Below are 19,238 nucleotides of genomic sequence, written 5' to 3'. Positions count from 1 at the left end.
CATTAAAAAAAATTTCCCTAACTAAAAAATCAAGGAACTATTATGTTTTGTATATGTTAATACCTTATTTATCACTAGTAACAAAATTTGAAAGTAAATTCTACTAATGCACTTATACTCTGAAAACTTAACAATCATAAACACTTTTAAAGAGACTAAAGCTTTTTTTTTTTATGACTATGTTAATTCAGAGAACTTTTTAAAAAGTATTTTTACTAAAACTTTTTTTTTCCTTTTCCCCACCACGTTCGCTATTCAGTGAATTAATATATCATCAAGAAAAAAAGGTTTGTTTCTTGCTATGGTTTTAGTTATTTCTAAAAATATTTCTAGGCATGAAACTCCACATGTATAACTGTACAGAAACAAAAGTCGCAAGAGGAGGCCTAGAATACATCAGCCATTTCTAAATATTTAAAGAATTCTACCTGGCACCAGAGAACAGAACTTAATACAATGAAGTCAGTTTGTTTCCTAAGAAAGAAAATTAGATTTTCTGCTATACTTAGAAAAATATAAGTTAAAGGAAAAGAAACTGAGGATTTAACAACTACACATGTTCCTGAAAACTTAAGTTGAAAACAAAATAAAACACTACCACATAACAGGTTGTGAATGTTTGAGTTTGCCTACCTTTGGTTACACTTGGAGTTACAGTTGTGTTTTTGATATCAGGAGTGGCAGTTGTATGTTCTGTATGTGCAGGAAATTCATTGCTACTGCGAGGTTGTAGTGGTTGAGTAAATTTTGGGGCACGACCTTGAAAACAGTTTAAAAAACTCTTTATTCTTTCATGTACATGATTAAAATAAAGTTACTTTAGAATACTTTTAACATATTTATGGAAAATTACACCACAAATCTAGGGAAAATCAATTCTCACATTTAAAGGAGGCATACCTTTGGCTATTTTTGGAGGGGCCGTAGTGTTTTTGAGGTCATTGCTGTTCCGAGGTGGTGGAGGTTGAGTAAGTTTGGGAGGACGACCTTGAAAACGGTTTAGAAAAGTTTATACATTTTGCATATAAAAACCAGTTAAAAATAGTAATTTTAAATATCTTTAACATTTCCTAGAATATTTAATTCTGCGCAGTAATTTTAAATCTCAGAGAGAAATATAGAGAAATATATTTATCTGCAGTAGAATATACTCTGCATTAAATGCACAAATATACTAAGATTTCTCAGTTTTTAAATAATTACATTGAAAGAAATCTTAGGAAGGGGAGTAATGGGGAGGCAGATATATTGAACTCTAAAGTTATAAAAGTGTCATCAAAATTTGATATACTACTCATCAATCCATTAAAAAAATATATATATATTTTTAGGCGAGGCAACCCTTAGTTGACCTCACAGATTGCAAGGACCTTGTCAGCTTACAATAACCCCCCACTTTTTCTTTTTAAATTTTTTATGCTATAGCACCTGGTCTTCCTAGGTGGTCTCCCATCCAAGTATTAACCAGGCCCGACCCTGCTTAGCTTCCAAGATTAGACAGGATTGGGCTTGTTCAGGGTAGCATGGCTGTAGAGTATATAATATATATTTATAGAAGCCCCGCTATGTGTCAGACATGGTGGTAGTTTTTAGAGATACAATAATAAAGTATTAAAATATACAATATTGAAGAAGTTATTTCCATTTTCATGTTAATCAAAGCCAAAGTCACTTAGACCGAAGTTACTATTATAATCATCAGTGCTCATGTGATACAGATATTATATTACACGAGATCTGATTAAAAATTACTAAGATTGAGACTAGATTTGGAAAGTGATCTCATTACATCATCTCATGAAGCTCTCTCTCCTACTTGTAATTTCGGGGACTATTTTGATATCTAACTTTTTAATAAACTATTTTCTTTTTAAAAATCCTTTAAGAAGACACTGTAATTAGAGGTTAAAGATTCATGTTATTATTAATTACTTTCTCTGAGAACAGCACCTTGCATTTTTAATTAATCCAGTGAAAATAACATGTCTTACACAAACTATTGCTTTACCTTTAGGAATAAACTGACATCCAAGCAGTTCCACTTTCATTGCAATTTTGTGCTGCCATTGGGTAGGATTCACTCTAATAAAACGTGCAATAATTGGTGGCAAAAAGTTATTACGCACATCCTGGTGATAATCTTTGTTTCCTTGAAATATCTTTAAAAAACAACAAAAAATTGGTACTTTACATCAACAGAGGCCAGGGCTAAACTGCTCTACTGAAACATGTTTTTGTTTTTTTTTTGCTCTGGGCCTTAAATGAGATCTGCAAAGTATGACAATAAGAATTAATTTTTAAGAAAATAAATCACAATTTGGAAAACTATTAAGACGCTGCACATTCTTCATTAAGAAATTTATAAAAGGAAAATATAGAATATATAAGTGATTTTGAGATGATATAAACACAACAACGATAACTTGGCAATTTGGGAAGAAAGTTTCAATTGCAATGAGACAATACATTGTATGAATAAATTAGCAACTCCCGTCCCATGGAATTACCAACTATTTAAATATATTAATTTTATTTCACAGTAAAGCATAATTGAACATGAGATCTTACAGGAAATGCTTTACTGTGTACTTTTCATAATTTTTTCTCAGTAAATAGACTGAAAGTGAACATGTACTAAAACATAACAGATATATATCACCACCTACTGGATAAACTATATAAGTACAGTTCCCACATTCTGTTTTGTTTTCTTGTTGCTTTTCAAACCATAAATGTGACACTGTTCCCTGCTTAATTTAATGATAACAACTAAATAGCAACAAATGCATTGTATGAATAATATACTTACGTAAAAATATGACTTCAAGTGACTACCTCATTCAACTATTTCAAGGAAATATGATAGTACCTTAAACTGAAACAGCTCTCAATTATTTACAGAACATTTTCATATAATTAATTCAGATGCTCTTCATGATAAACCCTACAAAATATGCAGAACTCAGAAAACTGCAACTTACAGAATATAAGTGGGTTGCATAGCCAAAGAGAGCACTGATTTAAATCTGTGTCTTCTGACCTATGCATAGGGCTCCACTAAATAAAAAAAAAAGCCCTCTCTCCTGGTTCTCTCAGGGCAAACCACCTAGGTAGTTTCTATAATAAATGAACACCTACCTAAAATCAAAGTGGTTTATTTTTTATCAGTTAAGATGATAAAAAGCAAGTAAATGTTTACTTTCTCCATCAATTCATTTCTAAATTATTTCAAGTGACTATCTCAACTACTATAGCTATTTTCTTCCTGGCTGATTCATATGCAATACTACAAACTTCCAAGACATGTTAATATCCTTCATTGTCTAAGAGGTTTATTTGGAGTTATAGTAGTTTCCACACTAGTAAGCTTCCATTATTTCCTCGGATATTATGCTGAAATAAAGTAAAAGCAATTATTTAGTCTACTATATTAGAGGAATAGGAATAATAATAAAAAACCATTTTAGGACACAAAAACTATCCCTGAGATCTTACTCCATCCTGCTACTTTATTTTTATAAAAACTTAAAGGAGGAAACTTTTATAAAACTAAACAAAAAAGATTCGCTGTATTTAACCTATGTAAATTTATTATGAATCCTTAGGTATATGGAAGTTTGCAAGGTGTCATGACAGTAAATTGGAAATCAAAGTTTCCACTCCCAGGGAACTTAAATTTTATTGGATGTTACCAAACACAAACATGGCATACTATTAAAAGTAGTAGATTATGAAAACAAGTTGTATATACATTCTCATTTTCTGAAAAAAAAAAAAAAAAAACCCAAAAGCTGTCTCTATCTGTTATTTGTATGCTCATGAACACTTAAAGAAAGTGTGAAAATGAACACATCAATTATACTTGAGTTGGGGGTATATGAGGAAGCAGACGGACAAAATTAAGTGAGGTAAAAGATTGTTATTTCATATCATTCAATGCAAGGACTTCTACTTCTATCTATGATAGACTAACAGGGTCTGGATTTACTCTTCTGCCTTAAATATTTGAAAAATCAGATAAAATATATGAAACAACGGTTTTCCAGACACTGGACAGCATAGGGCAATAATCCCTGAAAAAAGGGAAACAAATGAGGTGAGCCTTTCTATTGTCCCAATATTGCCTGGAGAGAGTCTGGTAATCACACTGAATTGAGGAGATAGAGCTCAGAGATAGGCCAAGGCAGCAAGAATTTGTAGGGTATAGAAGTGAAGAGAACTACAGCAAGACATCTAGGGTCTGTAGGGAGTTTTCCCTTAAATCTTCACCTGAATGTAAAGAAACTATCAATAGATGGAGAAAAGAGCCAGGAGAATAATTCTCAGCGCTACACAGAGCTGAGAACAGCTCACATCGCCAACAGCTAGAATGGAGAAACTTTATAACACATGGGATGTTGGGTTGAGGACTTAGAACAATTTTGTCTCCGTAGTGAGGAAAAATTAGAACAAAAGGCTGCTCAGGTCCTGCCTAAGAAAGCTAAAATGCAAGCCCTGAAAAGATAATGATTTCTAAGTAACATATGTTCCAGAATGAGGCTCAAAAACGTTTAAAAGAATAATAATAAAAAATGAAATCCAGCAAAAAACAATGTCTGGTAGTCAACAAAAAATTACCAGATATGTAAAATATGACTCATATCAATCAATATAAAATAATGCAGCTATGATACATTAGTATATAGAATTAATAGATAAGGGCATTAAAAGAGTTACTATATACTCCGTATGATACAGAAGTAAAGAAAAGTACGAGCATGTTAAGAAGAAACATGGAAGAAATTTACAAGTCTAAAACTGAAGACCTAGAGGAGAAAAATACAATACTGGAAATAAAAATACACTGGGTAGGATTAATATAGCAGATTAGACAATGCAGAAGATTAGTGAACTTGAAGACGAAACAACAGAAAATTTCCAAACAAGAACACAAAGGAAGATTAAAAAAAAAATGAACAGAGCATCAGTGAACCATGAGACATCTTCAAGAGTCATAATATTCATGTAATTAGAACTGAGGTGATGTATTTGAAGAAAAAAATGGCTTACAATTTTCCAAATTTGATGCAAACTGTAACCCACAGATCCAAGAAGCTCAAGATAGCCCAAGCAGAAGAAACATGAAGACAACTACACAAAGCATATTATAATCAAATTGCTTAAAACAAATGATAAAAAGAAAATCTTAAAAGTAGCCAAGGGGGAAAAAAAAGACATTACATACTGAGGAATAACAATAAGAATGATAGAATTCTCACTGAAAACAATGCAAACCAGAAAACAATGTACCAGCAAGCATATTTAAAGTATTGAAATATAGAATTTTCAACCTAGAATTCTGAACCCAGTGAAATTGTATTTCAAATTAAACAAACAAGTCTTTTTAAGAAAATAATTCGATGTTAGATGTTTTTATAATATATACATGGATAATTCTCATAATTTCAAAAAATTAACTATAGTCCATAAATATAATAAATATTATATAAATACATATGAATGTGCTAAATGTAAAAAGTTAGTCAAGTCTGGGGGCATTAAGGAGAAGATAGATATGGAAACAATACTGTTATTTGCTTCAATGGGTAGAGGCTCACCAAGATGAAGTTCATGTGATACCAAGTAGAAGAGAGGAAAGAAGACCTTGAATAACAGCAGAAGAGTTTAGATCCATATGAAAGATTATAAGGAGCCCCTGCAGTTTTTTGAACAGAGAGATGAGAAAAGTAGCAATTGAAGATATATTAGCAAATCTTTTACATGATAGAGAACTGACAGTATCATATAGCTGAAACAAAACTCATGGGGAAGTTTCATTAAAAATATGTGCCCATAACTTCGATTCTAAATGAAAGGAATCTACCTTCATTGGAGATGGGGACTCTCTTAGTTACAAGATCCTTGGGGTGGATCAAGGGCCAAGAGCCCAGGTGAAAGTGATAAACATATAGATGAGTGTCACCTTTGCCTTCTCTCAACCCCTTACTATTTGATCTGGCAAATTTCAGCACTGTCATGTTTTGGTAGCTAAAACAACAATTTCATAATGACCACGGAAGTTAACGAAATTCTTTAGGTAGAAAAATATAGAAGTTTTCTAAGTTGGTGAGGTGATCCTAAAATCATCTTTGAAGTCCATAACATCCTACAATTTAATGCACTTTTGCGTTTAGCCCTTTCCTACAGCATAGAAATTGAAATAAATAAGGCTCTCCATCATTCTGTGGATTGATAAGAAAAGCTTTTTTAAAGACAATAAACTGTAAGTTCCTTTGTAGAATTTCTTAATATAGCACCTAAAAAATTGAGTTAAAAATATAATGAAAAAAATCACTTAAAAATGTAGTGAGAAAAAGAAAATCATCAAAAGGGACCTAGAATTACTGGGAATTTCCTAACCACGGTTAGAAGGTTAAGGCCAATAACTAAAACTACATAAAATAACCAGAAGAGGGCAGAATTAGACCTAATGATACTAACTTTTATATCATACAGGAGAGCTTCTGTGACTTTTGGCAAAGGCCCATTTAAAAAACTTTTTTTTTAAAAAAATACCTTGTTAATCTTTTTACCTTATCCTGCTCCACACCAGGCTCTCTATACACGGTCCATCTCTGCCCATCATCACTGTATAGAATTCTGTAGGCTGACACATAGTAATTATGTTCCACCAAGGTGGAGCCAGTGGTTATAATGCCTAGGGAACGGAGAGGTGCTTTCATTAGTGCAGTCTGATCCTTAAAGTCTGTTCACCATTCGAACATAAGCAACTAAGATGCACTGCTCAAATCTTTTTGCATATGACACATTACTATATCTAAGAGTGAAAGGTTTCATTATAATGACTAAATCCTTGGCTTCGTTCTCTTGTAGAGACAAGAATTATTCCCAGAAATAAAGAAAGGACCACTGTATTTTATTTTAGCAGCTTGTGTTCATATCATTGTAAAATATATTTCGTCTACCGAGTAAGAATGACTTCCTGGGAAACAGATTGAAGATAATTATGGGTATTATTTTCAGTGCCAAAGCAAAATAAATCCTTAACAAAACCAATCCCAACCAATCGTTCTGATTATATGCCAAGTTGATCTAAATAGTTAAATTTATATTCAGCACATGTGGAATATTATTTATAGCACTTAATGTAGATGCCTTGAACATCAATTTATGTTCTTAATGACTATAAGGGATGGTTATTTCAGACGTTTCAAGATCACTTTACTGAAACACTACCTTAAAAGAATCTTACTATAATGAGATAGAAAAAAACTAATAAGAATCAACTCCTCTTCTGTCATGTTTTTATAAAACCATCTTCAGTAATATTAACACCAGACAGTAAAACTTAAAACCACATAATTAAATTTACAGTGACTTAATTTTCTATAAAAACCTTAGATGTCACCAGGTTTCCAAATAAAATCAATATTACAAATTGCTCTGGAAAATCATGTCTCTTAACCTGTTATCTTCTTCTCCTTGTTCAAATCTATTTGTAACCACTGATATTCATCAGTGGCAAAAGCAGCCCAAGGAGGTCCCAGTTTCTTCAGCCTGGCCTTCTCAGGTTTCCAGCTGTTTTCTTGCCCTGTGTGGTCTGTCCACTCCAGCACAGATGATGCTGTTATTTGAGGATCGGCAATCACGCCAGATTCCATCCCCAGTGTTCCATAACAACCTAAAACGAAACAGAAAGAAACTTGGTTTCTAGATATAAATTTAAAATCTACATAAACTTGCTCAGCGCAAACTTTCTAATGTACCTTTAATTAACATACCCTATGCTATTAATACACTGTAATAGAGAAATTTCAAAACCGGGCACATATTTCTTGGATCTATGTCTTTGTGTCTTATCAGGGAATATACATATTTATTCACAAGAAATAACAACTAGTTTAATGGAGGTACATTACCCTATCCCTAGACACACTCCCTGGTCAGAGCGTGACTCATGCCCTTACCTCCTTCAGGTGTTTGCTTAGATATCCCATTCTCCATGAGGCCTGCCCTAACTCTACCAGTCTTTCCTTCATTGCCTATCCATCCTTGCTTTATTTTTCTATATCTTTTATATTACTATAAACAATACATTATAAATAATTGACTTATTCACTGTATATTGTCAATTTCTCATTGCCAGAAAGTAAGCTCCAGGAAAGCAGAATTTTGTTTATTCTGCTCACCTTTGTTTTCCTAGCACCAGAATAGTACTTGACAAGTAAAAGAAGGCACTCAATAAATATTTTCGGTCAAATGAATTACTTCTTTAGACAAGTTCTAAAAACCACCTTTCTAAGAAGCTTTCCTAGCTTACATGATTTCCCTATTAATAACCTTCAGTTTATTTCACTAATTATATTAAATACCCATCTTACTTCATAGTGTTATTGTGACAAGTAAATGAGAAAGTACAAAAAAAGCCACCGGCACAATTCCTAACAGTGTTCAAAAATTTTAAACTACTATACAAAATATAAGTTAATAAAGTCCATGAAAGGCTTACCACTTGTTTTAAATGTAAAAAGACTTGTAGATAAGTGTCCCCTGAAAAAGAAAGGAATTTTTGGTGACCCATAATACATGACTTCCCCATATTTGTCTTAAACGTTTTTTTGTTTTTATTTTACTGTATAAAGAACTAAGAACATCCTCTGGCTACGTATTAGACAACTGATACTGTTCCTTATAAAAAATGTCTCATTTCTAAGCAGAACTTCTGAAATTAGCATAAATGACTTTCTCTACAAGTATCTAGTTCCTTGTTTCATACATGATTATGCAAAGATATCCACATAATCTTTCCTATATACTTTTTTTTTCCCCACGAAATAAATTGACTCCTAAAACTTTTCAGTAGCAATTACTTCTAGTGAAGGTACACTGAAAGGTGTAATGCTCAGACAAGGAGGGTCCAATTCCCTGGGGTAAACAGAAGAAAAGCTGGCTGCTACTAAGAGAGATTGCATTTGTTACAGGACATCAACATATCTATGAAGAACATGTTTCAGTGTTACAACTCAGCACTGCATTTGGATTTCAAAGTAATAGGACAGACGAGTGCCCTGGGAGAATGGAAGGGTGGGACAAGAGACTAGGTCACCATTCGGCAGGTCAAAAGCCTCTAAGGAACTTGGAGGGATAAAACCATTAGTGTAAGCTCATGCCTTCAGCAGGACATTCAAAGCATTACAAGTGGATGCAACCTGTCCTTATTTTTTTAAAGTATGAAAGAAAAAATTCAAGGGGAAAAAAAATCTTTCTAAATATAGAACAAGGGAAATGAATGAAAGAATTTGCATAAAAGCATCTAGAAGAAACCAAAAGAAGAAAAAGTAGTTGACTCTATACCAGTGATGGGTAAATGACAGCCCATGTATGGCCTATTTTGTATGGCCAGTGAGCCAAAATGGTTTTTATATAGTTAAAGAACTGTAAATAAAATGAAAAAGGTTAAGTGACAGAGACATATGGCCCATAAATGCCTAAAATATTTGCTAGCGGGTCCTTTACAAAAAAAGTTTGCTGACTCCTGCTTTCAAGTACCCTGGGCATGGATCATACTCCATTCTTCTGAATGAAAACTGACCTAAGACCTCTAAAGTCGGTTTTAATTAGGCTTCGTACTGTCTGCAGGCCTGTACATATCTAAGAGGCAAGATTATAAAAAACAGGAGTACTGCATTTCTTTCTATTTAATGTTTCGACTTCTGCTTTTGATGCCTAGTCTAAATTTTGTAAAACAATAGAATATCACAGATACCACGAAAATACATTCTGAAAATATTCCTTGGGATGAGAGGAGATTCATAATAATACTACCTTTGATTTATATTGAAATTTAAGTTACATTTAAAGTACTTCAATTATCTTCAATTCATCCTGGGTCACAGGGATTATAAGGAACAGAGTAGTTATGCCTTCAGATCTTTAAGAGAAGTAGAGATTTGACAACAAACCTCTAGACTCTTACTCCAGGTATTTTCAACACTTAAAAAATAGGAAACAAAAAATCATGCTTTCAAATGACTACCTTTTGATGAAGAACAAGCCAAGGTATATGACCTTGACTACTCTTCAATACATTCAGGCATTGAGCACACACAAATGTGAGTGCTTACTGCACAAATCGTATTTCATTAACACCATTAACTGAAATATTACTGAAGTGTGAGTCCCTATTTCATCCCTGTCCAGCATGCTTATTATAAATTGCATATATACTTACACTACAGATGTGACGTTGTTAGCCAAAGAACTTTCATAGTACGGGATACCTTTACTAATTACAACACTGATTTGGCCACCTAAAGTGTTTGACACAACTCCTGCATGCACACCAGCCATGCACAATGGTGAGGACTTGAGGAAGGGAAAAAGAAAAGATTAATTTTATTTTCTTTTGGTAATTCATAAATAAGACACTTACATGTCTTCAGTAAATTAATTGATCTGGGCAGTACAATCAATCAACATGGAATAGATTATAGATGCCATAACACAGAAAAAATTTTTAGAAGAAAAAGAATAAAACATAACATATTACTAAAAAGGAATAACTCCTAGGGGAAAAAATCAAAATAAAGATAGGCACACAGTTACTCATTCTAAAGTTTATAAGAAATAAAGTCCTATCACAAATTTAACGTAAGTCTATATCTTACATCTCTATATCCATGAGGGATTGTTCCAGATATCTCAGCAAAAGGAAGCAGACAACCAGCTGGGCAGTACTTACTGTGAAATAAAAACAAGTTAAAGGGCATTTAGCACTATACTTTTTGGGGAAGAAAACAAAAACCCATCACATATCCATTTTTCAGTTCAATGTAAATACCATAATCTCACCAACCCTAGAGAACCAGCACTCCTAAAAAGCTCCTTCAGACTTTCTTCTATCCATCCACACATCTTCACCCACGTATATATAAAAATTGTCTCATATCCTACATACTGCTTTATTTTACTTCATAATGAATACAAACATATTTCTACTATAGGATCTGTTTATATCTAATAGCTACATGATATTCTATTTTGTGGATAAACCATAATTTATTTTACCAACTTTTTGGTATTCATTCATTTATTCATTCACTCATTCACTCACTGACCTACCCACCCACTCAACACATTGATGTGAATGTCTATTATGTTGTCTCTTAAGTGCTGGGCGGTGCTACATATTAGATTTACAGAAGTTAGCCAAACAAATATGGCCCCGTCTTCAATGAGTTTACTATACAGTGGTGGGGGAAGACATTAAACTGATACGCAAATAATTAATTTGATTATGGTCTACTAGGAACAAAAGGGACTCTATGAGGTAACTGGGAGGAATCTAACTTTAATAAAAGTAATACATACATTCAGTAAACTTATTACATGCTGGGCAGCATTCTAAATGCTTCAGGTAATCCACATAAGAATGTGATGTGGTAGGTGCTATTATTATATCATCCTCATTTTACAGATGAGGAAACTGAGGAACTGTGTGCCTATGTCACACAGCTGAGTGGCAGATGCGCTCCAGAGCCTGTGCTCACATGCAGGGCTCTGTACTGCCTCGGTCAGAGAATGGGGTTGAGGAGCGAAGCTTCAGCAGAGACTAACGACTATCATAGGAGCAAGTGGAGGAAAATTCACCCCAGTTGGAAAGAACAGTACGCCCATGAAGCAGGAAGGCCTCTGTGTGTCTGGAACTGAGGACAACCTGTGCAGGTAATGTGCAGTGAACAAAGGTAAGGTGAGTTTGAGAGAAGGTTGAAGAGGTGGGCAGGGGCCAGATCATGCAGAGGCCTTGCGGGCTATGGTGAGGAAACTGGACTAAATTTCCTAGTAAAAATACAAAGTTAGTAAAGGATTTTGACAGTATATATACATAATCTGATTCATAGTTAAAAGAATACTGTGGCTCCTGGGACAGTGTTAGGCAGATAGTGCAGTATTCCAGGCGAGAGATGATGGCAGCTTGCACATGGGCGGTGACAATGAAGCTACAGTAAAGGGCACAAGACAGCAGACCCTCTGCAGGGCTGTGTGCTATATAGTGATGCCAGGGTTACCTCTGCTGCCCAGGATCTCATCCTCCACGAGTGCTGAAGAGTGCACCCATCTCATATAGAGAGAATCATTCCTGAAGACAAAATGAAGGTTCTTTGGGGAGAGGTGGCAAGTTATGGGGAGGTGAGTGACATGGTCTGAGAAGATGAGAATGATTTTGCCAAGTAAAGAGGAACCAAGTGATTCCAGGTGAAATTTATGAGAGCTCAGAGCACAATAAATAATGCAGAGCCATTTCAATATCTGTATAGATGAGACTGGATAAATGGCCCTAGGAGCTGGGACAGGATCTGAAAACCAGGCTAAGGAATCTAGATAACTTTTTGTCTTAATTGGGAGTTCATGAAGATTTTTAAGCAGGGGAATGATGAGAAACGTATTTTAAACAATAACCTGGTAGCAATGTGAACAGCAGAATAAAGCCAGTAAAGGTTAGAAATGGGAAATTGATTATAAGTTCATTCTAGACTAGGCAAGAGACAAGGGCATAAAGCAGGAAAGTAGTAGTAGAAATGCTATTTGGGTAAGAATACTAAAGAATTCCATGATAGCCTAAATCATTTTCTTTTTTTAAAAAAGATAAATAGCTCTTGTATCATTATTAGCAGTTTTGCCAGATTTGAAGAGTAACTAATTCTACTTTTAAAGAAGATGAAAAATTACATTTTCATTGTGGAGAAGATCCAAATGCTACAATTAAAGCAAAATTTAAACATGACAACTCAACAGCTTTAAATAAACTCTGACGTTTTGATGTCTTAGAATAATAACTATGTGTCACAACATGTAAGTTAATCTTAAGTGTATAAAGAATGAGAATGAAGTATATGAAGAGTAACTTTAAGAAAAAAAGACACTAAATATGGCCATACCTGAACTCAGGTTCCAAAAAACTGGACGTAGTGTCTAAACAAGTAATTAAGTCTAGAAAAACAAAAATACAACCTGGATTCAATAATACATAGGTTTACTATTGCTGAAACACTATGTTCAAATCCCAAACCATATTGTTCTAAATTTCAAAATCTTAAAAGCTGTCAAGGTAGTTCTAATAACTTCCTACAAATTTCTGTTAACCACGATTCTCTTCCTGATTTTTAAGTACCTTGATTTCTGGGCTATGTCTCCCCAAGTGCTATTTACTTACCATATCATCTCACGGAGTTACATATCATATATATAAGATGCACAGAGAAGTATAATTTATAGCCTTAAATGCCTTCTATAAAATATAGCTTCCCAAACAAAGAAAAAAATATATTTTAGTTATTATGACTAAAAGTGATCCTCCGCTGGTTATACACCAGGAGAACAACGAAAATGAAAATGAGAAGTGAGTTCATTCTCTGGTTCTAATTAACTGCAACTCAAAATCTCGTCCATGGCAGGACCAGCAGCATCAGCATCTTCTGGGAACTTATTAGAAATTCCAATTCTTGAACACCAGCCAGACTTGCAGAATCTCTGGGAGTGGGGACCCAAAATTTGTTTTAACAAGTCATCCAGGTAATCCTTAAACACTCTAAAGTTGGAGAATCACTACTTCAATATGACAAAATTTAAAATGTTTAATGTTTTCTATCTAGAAATTAAACAGAAGAGCGAAGCTGTCTAAGACCTAGTTCATGGGCTCTATAAAAGGTGGCTTTTGGTTCAAACATTTTAATGGCTTTCTTCTGCTCTTAGAACAGAGGGCAAATCCTCAAAATGGCCTACAAGGTCTTGCTTGAAGTGCTTGGTTCCGCCATAGTCTCGTCTCATACACATCTTGGCTTCCTGTCACATTAGTCTTTCAGTTCCTCTGGCACATGCTCTTCTCATAGTCTGGATGGTTTTTCCACTACCCCTTAGGCAAGCTGACTCCTCTCTAAAGTCTCAGTTTAACTGTTGCTTCCTTACAGAAGCTGCCCCTGACCTTCACATCAAACACCTTCAGCACATAGGAAGCACCTAAATTAGTTTTGTTTGTTTTAATGAATGGATGACTATCACATGTTCTCATAGTACCATGCGTTATGTCAGAACAATATGTTTATGCATTACAGAGGTATAAGCAACATCATTAGATAATGCCTGGTCTACAGAGACAGGCCATTTGTCCTCACCTTTTTGTTACCAGCGACAATCACAGTGCATGGCATAACAGGAGGCTTTCCATCACCATTTACTGACTACATAGATGAGTAAGTATCTGATTATTGGTATGTTTGGCTAATTAAATCCAATTATGTACTAAGCTGGAGGGAGAAAAACCTGGAAGAAGGCCATAAGGCAATCACAAAAGTAAGCGATTTCACATATAATGCTTGGGTGAACAACTGTGCTGAGGGTGACCAATACACTGATGGAGATAACACCTCACATGAGTCCTAGTGCACTGATGATACATGAATATCTGTTGATAAAGGCCACCACAGCAAGCACAGGATAACTGATTATTCTATTTTTCAATTCTGAAGAAACTATATGCTTATTATTCAACTGAAATGTGTCTTGTAAAATCTAGAGCACAATAACTTATACCAAGAGGAAAGTGGGATTTTAAGAGTGATTATATGGATTAATATCTATATACCACAGACATCTGAATAACAATTAGGTTAAATCTGTATTCTAGGAGTTTAAGAGGATACATGCCTGGAGAGAGGTTTACTACTACTAGGTTTACTGACCGAGAAAAGCAGAAAAACTGAATTATATATACTCTAGTTATTCCTGGCAATCTTTATATTGCATCAATAAGAATTAATTTTCCACTTTCCTGTTCTACCAAAAGAGTTTCCAATTTCTAAGATTAGGAATTGAACTTCTAGGATTAATAGCCTGGGATAAAAAGGTACCTGTGTGGTCCAACATGGTATTTAAGCCACAAGAAGACAGCCAGCTGGCCCCATTACATTCAGGCCATACGCCAGAATGCTTGTTGACTAGAGATATACTTGATCAGAACAGGGCTTTATTCTAAGTCCATGCAGTGCTGAAACTGCAGATTATGCCACGCAAATGTATGCAACTCACTTGACCTTGCTCTCAGATTCCACAGGGGCAAAGACAAGCTCCCTAGGAGGAAAAGAGGAATTCAAAATGGACAGCCACAAGGAGAGCCAAGATGACTAAAGACAGAGAAATAAGTCATGATTACAGACTTTGACCTTCACAACTCTAAAAAAGCAAACATCAATTAAGCAGAGAATTTTAGAAACCTTAAAATGTATCTTTCTTGAAATCTTTTCCCAAGTAAATAGTCTTCCAGAAAACCACTATTACCACAAGGCTCCCAGCTAATAAGAACAGAATCTAAGCAAGATAAATATAGCTCAAAAGAAACCATTTGCCTCAGAGACTTCTGACAGCAATGTATAAGAAGTCATCCCAATGAATGGAATAGATCTGAGAGTCCAGAGATAAATCCCCAAATTTATAGTCAATTGATTTTGACAAGGTTGTAAAGACAATTCGATGGGGTTAAGAATAGTCTTTTTAACAAATGGTGCTGGGACAAATGGCTATCTACATGAAAAAGAATAAAACTGAATCCCTATTTCATATCATATACAAAAATCATTCAAAGTGGATCTAAATTTAAGACCTAAAACTATAAAACTCAGAAAAAAATAGATGTAAATCTTAATTTTGGATTAAGCAATGGTTTCTTAAATATGACACCAAAAATAAAAGCAACCACATAAAAATATATAAATTGAATTTCATCAAAATTAAAAACTTCGGTGCTTCAAAGGTCCTATTATGAAAGAGAAAGATAACCCACAGAATGGGAGAAAATATTTGCAAATCATTTATCTGATTAGGATCTAGTATCCAGAATACACTAAGAATTAATACAACTTGACGTTAAAAAGACAAATAACACAATTTAAAAATGAGCTAAGGATCTGAACAGACATTTCTCCAGAGAAGACATATAAATGGCTAATAAGCACATAAAAAGAAGCCCAGTATCATTAGCTATCAGAGAAATACAAATTAAAATCACAATGAGATACCACTTTACACCCACTAGGATGACTACAATCAAAAAGGCAGATAATAATAAGTATTGGCAAGGATGTGGAGAAACTGGGAATCTAAGATGATGTAGCTGCTTTGGAAAATGGTCTGGCAGTTCTTTAAATGGGTAAATGTGGCATTACCATATGACCCAGCAATTACTACCAGGTATATATCCAAGAGAACAGGAAATATATGTCCACACAAAATTTGTACATAAATGTTTATCAACTGATGAATAAATAAACAAAATGTGAAAAAAAAAAATCGATACAATGGAATATTACTTGCCCATAAAACAGAATGAAGTACTCATGCATGCTACAACATGAACTTTGAAAACTTGCTAAGTGAAAGAAACAAGTCACAAAAGACCACATACTATATGATTTTTATAAAATGTCCAGAATAGGTAAATCTATAGAAAAAAAAATATATTAGTGGTTACCTAGGACTGGAGTAGGGGTAAAGGGGTAGGGAACAGGGAGTGATTGCTACTAACTATGGGGTTACTTTTGGGATGATGAAAATGTTCTAAAATTGACAGTGGTGGTAACTGCATAACTCAATATATTCAAAATCAATAAACTGTATATATTAAGTAGATGAATTGTATGGTGTGTGAATTATATTTCAATAAAGCTATTACAAAAAGTGGATAACAAGCATTAGTAAAATAAAGGAAACAAGCATTAGTAAAATAAAGGAAAGTAGTTAGGAAGAGTTAAAATGTTGCAATTTTAAGTAGAGTGGTCAGGGTAAGTATGCCTTACTGAAAAGGTGGCATTTGAAGAAAACTCTGAGGGAGTGAGGTATGAGTTATGTAGACAGCAGAATAGGCAGGGAGTCAGGCTCTGAGGAGGAAGGTTACTCAGCATGTTTGAGGCCAGAGTGAATACGGAAAAGAGAAGATATGAAGTCAAACAGGTAATGAGAAGCGGCATCTTAAAGGGTCCTGAAGGTAAGGACATTGGGCATAGTGAGATGAGATCTGTATTTTAATAAGATCATAATGACCACTGGATTGAGAGAAGACTGAAGGAGAGAAAGGACAGTAACAAAGGTCAGCAAGGAATCTTTTGCCATAATTGAGACAAGAGTTGATGGTAACTTGGACTAGAGTGGTGGTAGTGGAGGTGTTAGGTGTTCAGAGGGAGTCGATTCTGAAAGATGTGTGTGTGTGTGCGCGCGCACGCGTGCCTATATATTAGGAGAAGAGGGTGATGAGCATGAAGTTTGAGAGAAAGAGGAGTCAAAGATAATTCTAAGGTTTCTGGAATGAGTAACTTAAAAAAGATTAACTTATTATATATAAACTGCTTAAGGCAATGATTATAACAGATACCAATAAAACTCTAATTTGTCAACTCAATTATCATGCTGGATCCACTGTGACAGGTCCTACAACATCAGAAAATTGGTGATATGTTAAAAGTGCAGGGAAGTAAATAATTTCCTCCATTCTTAACTAAGAGCCTCTGTATGGGAGGCTATTTTGGTAATATTAATGCAACATCTGTAATACATACAAAATGTTTATAACACGTTATTGAAACATACAACGGGTTTCATTTGGGTGCTCTAGAGGAGAGTGGCAGAGGCAGCTGGCAGAATGCCCTCAGGGGTTCTGCTCAAGCAGACTAGCACTCTATTCTCTTTTCCTTGCACAGCCAAGCCCAAAGCAGAATAAGCATCTACAGTGTAGATTCTACACTAGTTTTAGCAGTAGAAACTAACCCCAAAGTGAGTGTAATCGTAATCCCTGTAAAAAGAGCTCCTATCCTTCCGTTATGTGTTCCCTAATATCTGCTTTCCTAAACCCTAGAAGGCTTTCTAGAGGAGGCAGGCCTCAGAAAGGTGGAGTTTTGTAGGCAGCATAATGTGATTGTGAGGAAGAGCATGAGAAAATACAAAAACAAAAGCAGGCCAATAATCAACAGGATGAAAGAGTCCAGGGTTTTCTTAATAAAGACACTGACATCAGATTTTTTAAGACAGCTCCAAACTTAATCAGCAATATTACTATCAGCCATAATTGATGTCCTATACACACGGCTTAAAAAAAAAAGTTACGATTATAAAATTTTTTCTAACACGCAATAACTGTGAAGGCTGGGAACTTTGTAATTGTATGATGAAATATTTAAACATGGCATCTAATGTTAACCCATACATAATACCATGAAAATACAATAAATAGTTTATAAACTCACAAATCAATGAAAAATATCAGAATATTGGCTACTTAGAAATTTTTTTGACAGCATCGACTATTTCTGAGGTTGGAGGATTGTGAAATAGGGTTAGATTTTCCTCCATTTAATACTCTTAGTTTTGTCTGCTTGATTGAATTGAAAAAAAGACTCTCAGTAATGTTAGCACTTATCACTTACAATAGTATAACACCAACTATATTAGCTGTAGGGTATACTTTTTGCCCAACTGAAGTCATTTACTTCTTCTAAAGAAAAGGATGGCTGAGTGCCATATTTATTCTAAGAAAACATAAAGTACTACAACTAAGTTACTGTATTTATTTCCCAGAAAGGAGAAAGCAAAAAAGATGCAAGATGACGTATACCTACAAATTCTTCTCCTCTGCTTGCTTTAAAATTTTTTAAATAAACAATTTCCCAGAGTCTGAAGGAACATGAAGCCTTGCTTTCCTAATTCACACTTTGTCAGCAACCTTGCACTGTACTGTGTAGACAGCTGCTTTGTTCAAGTGCTGGAAGATGCGGGGACAAGGCTCACCTTGATGCTGTTCTCCTGTCAATGTAATTGTGTGACCTTGTGATTAATTCCTTGTTTCCATGATAAGAACCTGGCATTGATTTGTAGCATCTGCAATTTTATGAAGGGAAATTTACATATATAATAGAATTTATTGATTCACTCAACACCTACCAAATGCCAGATACTATATAAAGTATTTTACATCTTATCTCCTTTTACATACTGAGTGTAAGACTAAACCTTATGTTTCTCTCAGAATTATTACAATACCATCTATGGGTGCAGAGTCCATAGTAGGAGCTCAGGAAAAATTTCTCACCTGGAAATACTCAATGCTTTCTTATGGATGATGTAGGCATGGCTCAGTTGCCTAAGGCAAGAAACAATGTAGCCAGGCTGTAAGCTACATATGGATAAATCAAACTTTT

General features: G+C 34.5%; 1 protein-coding gene and 1 pseudogene across 3 annotated transcripts in view; both read right to left on the bottom strand.

The window, feature by feature from the left end:
* Positions 1-19,238, bottom strand: part of DCBLD2 (discoidin, CUB and LCCL domain containing 2) — a 76,753-nt gene that overhangs the window by 15,262 nt on the left and 42,253 nt on the right. For 2 of the 3 annotated variants that reach the window (XM_016135790.2, XM_016135815.2), the window contains 9 exons: positions 12,939-13,011; positions 10,668-10,740; positions 10,232-10,365; positions 8,510-8,550; positions 7,466-7,681; positions 6,573-6,697; positions 2,009-2,159; positions 901-987; positions 634-759 (listed from right to left, as the gene is read on the bottom strand). In XM_016135790.2, the coding sequence (XP_015991276.1) occupies positions 634-759; positions 901-987; positions 2,009-2,159; positions 6,573-6,697; positions 7,466-7,681; positions 8,510-8,550; positions 10,232-10,365; positions 10,668-10,740; positions 12,939-13,011 (1,026 nt within the window). The remainder of the gene's footprint in view (positions 1-633; positions 760-900; positions 988-2,008; positions 2,160-6,572; positions 6,698-7,465; positions 7,682-8,509; positions 8,551-10,231; positions 10,366-10,667; positions 10,741-12,938; positions 13,012-19,238) is intronic. The other variant, XM_016135798.2, reaches the window with a different exon arrangement.
* LOC118601796 lies at positions 1,417-1,535 on the bottom strand (annotated as a pseudogene).

This window comes from Rousettus aegyptiacus, unplaced genomic scaffold (assembly GCF_014176215.1).
Source record: "Rousettus aegyptiacus isolate mRouAeg1 unplaced genomic scaffold, mRouAeg1.p scaffold_m13_p_4, whole genome shotgun sequence".
In the NCBI taxonomy this organism is placed as follows: Eukaryota; Metazoa; Chordata; class Mammalia; order Chiroptera; family Pteropodidae; genus Rousettus; species Rousettus aegyptiacus.
The sequence above is the reverse complement of the archived record's forward strand: the minus strand, read 5'-3'. Positions and strand labels throughout refer to the sequence as shown.